This window comes from Crocodylus porosus, unplaced genomic scaffold, assembly GCF_001723895.1.
Source record: "Crocodylus porosus isolate Cpor-Errol unplaced genomic scaffold, CroPor_comp1, whole genome shotgun sequence".
NCBI lineage: Eukaryota > Metazoa > Chordata > Crocodylia > Crocodylidae > Crocodylus > Crocodylus porosus.
This window is the reverse complement of record NW_017728925.1, coordinates 903,746-911,888: the sequence shown is the minus strand read 5'-3', so window position 1 is coordinate 911,888 and position 8,143 is coordinate 903,746. Positions and strand designations below refer to the sequence as shown.

The window sequence follows — 8,143 nt, the reverse complement described above, 5'->3', positions numbered from 1 at the left end:
CCTGGAGATCTTCAAGAAGAGACTGCACAGGCACCTGGCTGGGGTCTTATGACCCTGCCACTCCCAGTGCTCCTTCCTGCCCATGGCAGGGGGTCAGACTTGATGATCTGTCTAGGTCCCTTCCGACTCATTGGTTTTATGATTGTGTCTTTTATGGCTTGTGTGTAACTGTGAATAGAGTAATATTCCTGATAGGTAAAATTCACCTCCAGGTGTGCCCATGCTCTAACTTTCTGTTTTGTTTTTTTTGGTAAAGGACATTTAACTACATATTGAGGGAGCTTCCTAAAGTGCCGACTCATGTTCCAGTGTGTGTGCTTGGGAATTACCGAGATATGGGAGAGCATCGGGTTATCCTACCTGATGATGTGCGGGATTTCATTGACAACCTAAACAGGTAAGCAAGGCTGGCGCTGCCATTAATGGGGAGCAGCCTTTACCAATCCTGGTAAAGGTCACTGTAATCTCCTAGACACGCCTGTGCCATTGAACTTCAGCCTTTGGTAGTTGTCCAACCCTGGGGTCAGTCATTGTTTTGATATCCCTTTGTTTTGTACTGGGGATTCTGTTTTAAGTAATCATTGGCTCTTCCTTTGCCTTTCTGACCTTAAAAGGGATTCTTAGCTTTACTTCCACAGCTGATGAATGTCTTGGGTAAGCCTTTTGGAATTGCTCTATCTGGATAAGATTAAACTTCACCCCATTTTTAAGGCTATCTTTTTGTTGCTAAAAATTCCCTGGCCTGACTCCTCCACCAGGATCCAGGCTGTAAGAAATCTAGCCTTGTGCTGCTAGTTTCCTCAATCGTACTCGAAAGACAGACCAAGGCTACTGCAGCATTCCAGCCCCTGGTCCCTGCCAGACTTCTTTTTTGATGCCAGTTAGGTAGTTTCTTTAACATTTCTTTACACTGGGCTGAGAGACACCACATTCTTTCATTGTAGATATTACTCTGTTGGTCGGGAATTAACTGATCCCTTTTGTATTGCTTTTCTTTCTGGGAATGGCTTTCAAAATAGCTTTTTTAAAGGTTGTCTTGCAAATTTCCTCTTGCTCACTTACATCAGTATCAGACATAAAGGAATGAAATCTATTAAAGGGAAATGCTTAATATTGGGCAGTTTTAAACATGCTATAAATTTTGCCTGTAGTGAACTTGTGTAAATAATTCCAAATGCTGCGATTTTTTTTTTTTTTTTTTAAATAGCTTAATTTAGGTCTTTTTCTCCATGAGAAATGAGCTTGCACAGCTGTGAAATACCCAGTTCAGGAAGCTGTTGGCCTGGTGTCCCAGTGAAGCAACTCTTAGACTTGTCAGTTGCATGACACTGAAACACAACAACAGCTGCACCAAAGCTTTTCTGCCTACCTTTGACTGGAATGAAGTGTTAATTTTGTCTTCTTTAGAGCTGTAAACATAATAATGAGCCCCTGGCAAGATGACCTGTCAGCCTAAATCCTGGTGGTGAAGTGTCTCCTGGGAAATGAGAGTTGCTCATGAGAGAGAATTTGGCAAGTGCTGTGTGTCTGTGTGCATTGTCAGTCTCTTCTGTATAAGTCTCTTCTCTTTACCTGTTGGAACAGACCTCCTGGCTCCTCATATTTTCGCTATGCTGAATCTTCTATGAAGAACAGCTTTGGCCTGAAGTACCTGCACAAATTCTTCAATATACCATTCCTACAGCTGCAGGTAAGTTCCAAGGTAATTCCATGGGGCAGAGGGTCTGCATGAGAGAGATCTAACCCTTTCCACAAGTGAGGGAGCTTGGTTTTTAAGCTGTTAAAAGAACCTGTACGGTCCTTTTGCTTTTCTGATTGACTGTGAACAAAGTGACTGTGTATATTGCCTCCCCTGATTTAAACAGCTCTTTACTTGTAAAGTAAATGTTTTTAACTATACAGTCGGAATCTTGTTAGCACTGTATATAAGGTTCCCAGGATTATAAATGGGGTGTGAGGAAGAAACTGTATATTGCAGTACTAATAGGTCAGCACATCAGGAATGTTATATAAACTTTTACACACGGGTATTTATAATGTAGAAATTTTAAGTGTTGCCCATTGGGTAGAATACCATTCAGAAAATGTTTGCCAGGGGGCCGAATGGCTGAGGGGAAAACAGGTAAAGAGTATTTCATATCTCAGTCAGTAGTTCAAATGTGTTAGTTATACATTTTTACACTGAGATGGTATGTTAGTGATCTGTCTGGTTCCTTCTGGATCTGGTTTGTCTCCAGTTTTCCTTATTGCTGACTGCTTTGTTGGCTGCCTCAGTGAAGAGGCAAGAACTGAATGGACCACAGAAAGCGAAATGCTATTAATACATTTTGTGGGGTGACATTCTGTGCCTTTTCTAAGGCTTGAGGATTTTAGTCTGCAGGTCATTCATTAGATAAAGCTTCACACACTTACGTGTATTTTCTGAAAAACAAATCTAGCTAAAATGCTTGCTCAGGCTAAGTTAAGTTAATATTAGATACCAGGTCTGTGTGCACAAAGCTCAGACATCAGAAAGAAATACTTTAGAATGGAATTTCACTATGTAAGAGACAGTGCAGTTCAGTTAAATAGTAAAGTGTCTAGAGAGAAGCTGCAGAAATCTAACACTCTGATCCATCCCAGTCAGTTGGATATTTGCAGCAATGAAGTGCCGTCCTGCAGAATAAGCTGTTCCCACGTTATGTTGCAGTTGCTTTCTTGCAGGGCTTCCCCTTCAAAGTGATGTGGGTAAGAGACAAAACAGCAGCAAGAGATTTGTGCCAGATGCACTGGATATCTGATCACCATTTGCACTGATGTTCTTAATAGTCTGTATGCAGAATGATTTTCTTAACTGGTGACATAACCAGAAAGTGCTTATATCGAATATAACGAGTTAACCAAACCGAGACACGAGATAAAATCACAAAAACAACGGTTCACACGGAAAGGGAAAGAATGTTGACTTGGGTTTTATCACTTTGAGGTTTCTTGAGTTGCTACTGTTCAGGTGGGGCAACATGAATGAGAAGACCTGCATGGAATTGCTCTGTACAGTAGCAAATATGGATTTTGGTGTGTTTGCTTGTAGCAATAACTATATCGGTTATTAGACCATATAATTTGTATATGAAAGGATGATGTACAGAGTTAACTTGTTTTAAGTGACGCTAAAATGACTTCTCAGGTGACCCTTTGGGTTCCTGGAGATGCATTCAAACAGGGAGGTGCTCCATAAAAAGGCCTAGAGACAGGCATTTGACTGGTATGCATGCATCATACTTGCTTAAAAATGCCAACTGTTTGCATTCCCCAACCCTGAAAGTTGATTTATTTGATTTACTCTTTTTCTGTCATTCAAAGGAGAGCGTGGCTGGATTGCAGTTGTCTCCTGGGCCTTTGTTTTGAATAAGCAATGCCTAAAAAATAAGAGCTTTCCAAACAGAATGACTGAAAATGTATCTCTGCTCCAATCCCTGTGATCATATCTGGCTTTCCAGGCTAGTATTTTCCCATGGATTTTCAAGGAAGTGACACTCAAATATCTTTGTCTTTGCATCTGACCATGTTCTTTGATTTTATTTAGTCTTGAAGGCAGTTCTTAGCCCCCCATTAAGATCTAAATGCAGACGCCCTCAACTAGGCTTGCATTGCTTTCCTGAGTGCATTCCTTCCTGTCTCTGAGTTTAGGAAGCCCACAATAAATGTTTCTTGTGTCACTTTATTTGTATTCTGGGCTCTTGGCAAATTTTAGAAACCTTCCAGAGTGGAACTCTGAATATATTTATTTTGGATTGTCTTCTTTTGAATTCAGTAGAGACAGGAGTGGGCTCCCTGAGACTCATTGAAGAGCAGAAGTACCTCATACTATTAGAATTGGTGGGATTAATGGATGCTAGATCTAGTTTCTAATAATAGTGTTCTTGTTTTGGGGGGTATTCGTAATCTCCAAAATAAAATAGCTACCCAAAGTAAGGTTAAAGTAGGAGGATTTTATGCAGTGTACCATGCAAATCTGGTTTAGTCAGTTAGTTTGCCTGGTGGAATGTCTTGGTATACCCAGTTCTAACCTCGCAGAGGTCTTGGGAGGAGGGGAAGATGTTAGTAAACTGTGTTAGCTCTGTATTCTTCATCCAGCATGTGGCATTGTGGCTTGGTTTTAAATTACACTTTCCCATCTTCATCTTACATTCATGCATCTTTCATCAAGGAAGCAGAGAATGAAACTCATACTCTGCATACAAAGCAAGTCCTCCAGCGGCAGTGGCTCCTCACTTATTTATGTGTTCTCTTCCATGGGGTGGGCTTACTGTTTTCAGAAAGCAGTTCAGTGCCCGGCATACTGGCAGGCCTTTTTATAGCATAAAGCGGGAAGTCTCAATGCGGTAAAACCTGCTCCCTGGCTCCTTTTGCCTTAGATGATTCCACTATAAAGAGGTAAAATGCTACAAAAAGGTACTTCAGCTAATTGTCTTTTTCCAGTGGAGCACTGAAGGTGGCATTCAGCTAGAGCCAAAACTGAGTTTGCTTGGTTCAACTGAGTCATTAGTGCTAAAAATAAGTAGTTGTTAAATATTCTGATGCTAAGATAGATACTAATCAATGATTTAGAAAAAAGAGAATTGTTTGTTTGTGTTTTTAAATTAAATATATTTCTTTTATTGATAAACCTAATTTATAACTTTAAATTGACAACTTTTGTTTGTCTTAAATTTGCTAAAATAACTTTAAATTGAATTTAAAGCTGGTGCTGAGCATGGGGAAAAGCAGCCCAGGCCCACCCCCCCATGGCTGGTGCTGCAGGCGCTCGCAGCCCATGTAGGGCTGTCTGGAGCAGACATAGGCAGCTCCACACGGGCTGCAAGTGGCTGCAGTGCGGGGCGCTGGCCACGGGGCAGGCGAGTGGCCGCTTTCCCCCTTGCCCATGCTCAGCTTTTCCCCAAGTTTCTTCCCTGCGCAGGGGTCTTCCCCTGCCCTCCCCTTCTCCCCACCTTACCTGAGATTCTGGCTGAGGCAGCCACGTGCTCCCAGGCCAGAAGCCCTGGCTGCAGGGTGGAGCCAGGCAGGCCCTGCTGTTGCAACAAGGGCAGATGAATATTAATTTTCTAAATTTTTTAGGGGCCCTGTAGGCAAGATAGAATGGCCTCACAGGCTGGATGCAGCCTGCTGGCCATATTTTGCCCACCCCTGATTTATACACATGCACTGGGAGTGGGGGAGAGAGAAAATGGTGGTGGCATGCTTTTGAGCTAAAACACATCAGAGGTGCTTTAATTCAGAAGCGCACCACTACCAGTTTCTGCACGCTGACACACATTTCACCACTTACACGAATGCGCACAGCACAGCACAGTCGCCTCATTTCACGTGCGGAGCAGACTTGATTAATTGAGAATGCTCTGAAGTGGGAGATCTCTGGTGTGTCACAGGGCGGAAAAGTATGTGTATAAATGCCTTTGTGTTTCAAGTTAGCCTGTAAGGTCTTGGTGATGAGAACTGTTTTTACAGTTTCTGACACAAGTGGGTCCTGATCTAGGGCCACTGTCATTGTGCATTAGAAGCAGTTTGCCTAAGGGCATACTGGTGACCACCTCCTGCACCTTTTCTTGTGTAGGTGTTGGGAGAGGAAGACATCATCGCCCCAAGGCAGTGAAAATGTCACTAAAATCCTAACAGTACGTCAGCAAACTGTTGATGTAGTCGGTACATGAACAATTGCTCTGTCAGAATCGGGTTCAGCCTGATTTGCTATTGAGGGATTGGGAGGGGGCTGTGAGGGAAGGCAAGAAGAATTGTGCCCTGCAATAGGAAGCTGCAAGCTCAAGGTTTTGACTTCGGAGGCTGCAAGTCAGCACATGCAGGAGCCATTAGGTGGTATGCATTGGGCACCTTGACTGGATATTTCTTCTTAAACTAAAAAAAGCCCAGTAATGAAACAGTTAATGTTTTAATTAAATCATCATCTTTTGGGTTTTTACAGCTAACAAATTGAGTCAAGGGGCCCTGTTCATGCCTCCGAATAATGACTCTGGCTGTCTTCAGTGTCAGGAAGACAGCTTGGCATTGATTTATCAGCATTGCCAATCATAGGCATTCAGAACACATACATCAGGTCCTAAAATTGACTTAAAAATCATGAGAGTCTAAGCAACCAGCCATGGTTTCGTTTGCTCTCTGGTTTTTTATTCCTTTGTATTTGTTTCAGGTCTCAATTTCAAGCTAATTTCTTCAATTGGGTAAGCTAGAAACTTTCCCTTTCTGAAAATGGAAGCTGACATTCTTATGTAATCTGCATGAGTTCACAAACTAGGGCTCTGAATGCAACCTGTTCATATGTATAGGGCTTTCTTCACAGAAATGAAATCTAGAAACAAGTAGTTCTTAAAAGCTTGAGTTTTGAAGTGCTGTCCATAGAGGGTAGTTTCTGTGGCACGTGCCATCACTGCAAAGCCACTGCATACATAGGACCCTGCCAGTAAAGACCAGAGAAAGCGATCAAACAGATGCTATGCTGATACAGTTTAGAAGTCAGCTTCCTCTCCAATCATCTGCCATTTGTAGACTAATTTACAAAGGCATTTGGTTGTTGTATTCACTCAACTGGAGGACTTAAGTCCCACTAGACAAGAACGGTCTGTGACTCAGTGCACCACTGATTCCTCTCTCCTGGTGCTATTATGAGACTTAATTGTTGATGCTAGAAACGTAAAAAATCAAAACAAAGGGATTGTGCTACTGATTTCCATAATTGAGTGATTCTCAAGTGCTGCAATCTCTCTCTGGAAGCTGTGTATTACTGACCTGTAGCCTAGAACAGTGCTGCTCTGTGAACATACTGTTCTTCTTCATATTTGCTGAGTTTCTGGGTTAACACCCCCTGGTTCCTCCTTGTCTTCCACTGTGGTGTTTTATTTATGTTGAATGCCATGCCATGGGCCTTAACTGCTGTTTTATTCATTAGTGTGGGTAGAATGGCGATTGCCTCAGCTGATACAAGATCTCACTGTATCCTGTGAGCTCACAGATCTGTTACAGTGACCCTTCCTGCTTAGTCCTGTCTTATTTTCCTTTCTTCAGAGGGAGACACTGCTACGGCAGCTGGAGACAAATCAGCTAGATATTGATGCAACGTTGGAAGAACTCTCAGTACAGCAAGAGACAGAGGACCAAAACTACGAACTGTACGTTACTGAGACCTTTCTACCTTGCTTGCTGGAATCTAGGGAGCACCTGTCTGTTGGGAGCCTTGAATTTTACCACAGTCCATGACATCTAGCCTTGTTGGGGAGTCCAGTGGATAACAGTTGTTTGCTTGGCTATTTCATTTAGAACTTCATGTAAAATGAGACTTCTCTGAAGCGGAGCCTGCTTGTTGAATTCTAACTGTGGGTCTGGTTCCTTCAGGCACGTGGCCTGTGGGGAGGGCAATGAAGGTATAGCTGAGTAGGATGAAATAGTGAGGTGCTAATGAGGCAGACAGTATGTGATATGAGGATTATAGCTGTGTACGTCATAGTGTCTAATGATGAAAAGGCTTACTTATGGTGCCCTGTATTGTGTTAGTAGGTACACTGGTTCACCCTGTTTTGGCTGTAGCCTTTCAGCATCCTCTGTCGTAGAAAAGATTTAGGTAAATATTTAAGATTCTTGTCTGTTTTTTGCTCCCTTTCAGTGTTTTGTCTGGAAGCTTAAGTGTGGTCTTATCTACCTGCCTGCATCTGCTGCTGTATGTGCATACATTCATAGCTGGTCACTTCACTGACTGGAGCGAGCTTTTTACCTGTGTCAGCCTTACAAAGCCAGGACAGTGAGTGGGGATTGCCTTTGTACTAGGGCACGATCACCAAATCTGTTGAGTAGGTTCTGATTGCAAGCACGTGGTATGCGAGTTTTCAAGCTCCAGAATGCATCTGGACTTTGGGTGCCCTTTTGTTAAAACTGACTTACTTGGAAATCAGTCAGTAGCTATGGAATCTCCCCACTGTGATTTTTTTTTTTTTTTTTAATTGACTTTTCAGAGTAAATCCAAGGTTCAGAATCCTTCCCCTGTTTGTACATCACTTTGAAATACTTAGAATCATAGAATAATAGAAAATTAGGTTTGGAAGAGTCTTCGGGAGGACATCTAGCCAACTCCCTACTCAAAGCTGAACCATCCCCAACT

General features: G+C 42.5%; 1 protein-coding gene across 1 annotated transcript in view; it reads left to right on the top strand.

The window, feature by feature from the left end:
* Window positions 1-8,143, top strand: part of RABL6 (RAB, member RAS oncogene family-like 6) — a 45,754-nt gene that overhangs the window by 3,915 nt on the left and 33,696 nt on the right. The window contains exons 3-5 of the mRNA XM_019540501.1: window positions 257-397; window positions 1,585-1,690; window positions 7,057-7,160. Coding sequence (XP_019396046.1) covers window positions 257-397; window positions 1,585-1,690; window positions 7,057-7,160 — 351 coding nt within the window. The remainder of the gene's footprint in view (window positions 1-256; window positions 398-1,584; window positions 1,691-7,056; window positions 7,161-8,143) is intronic.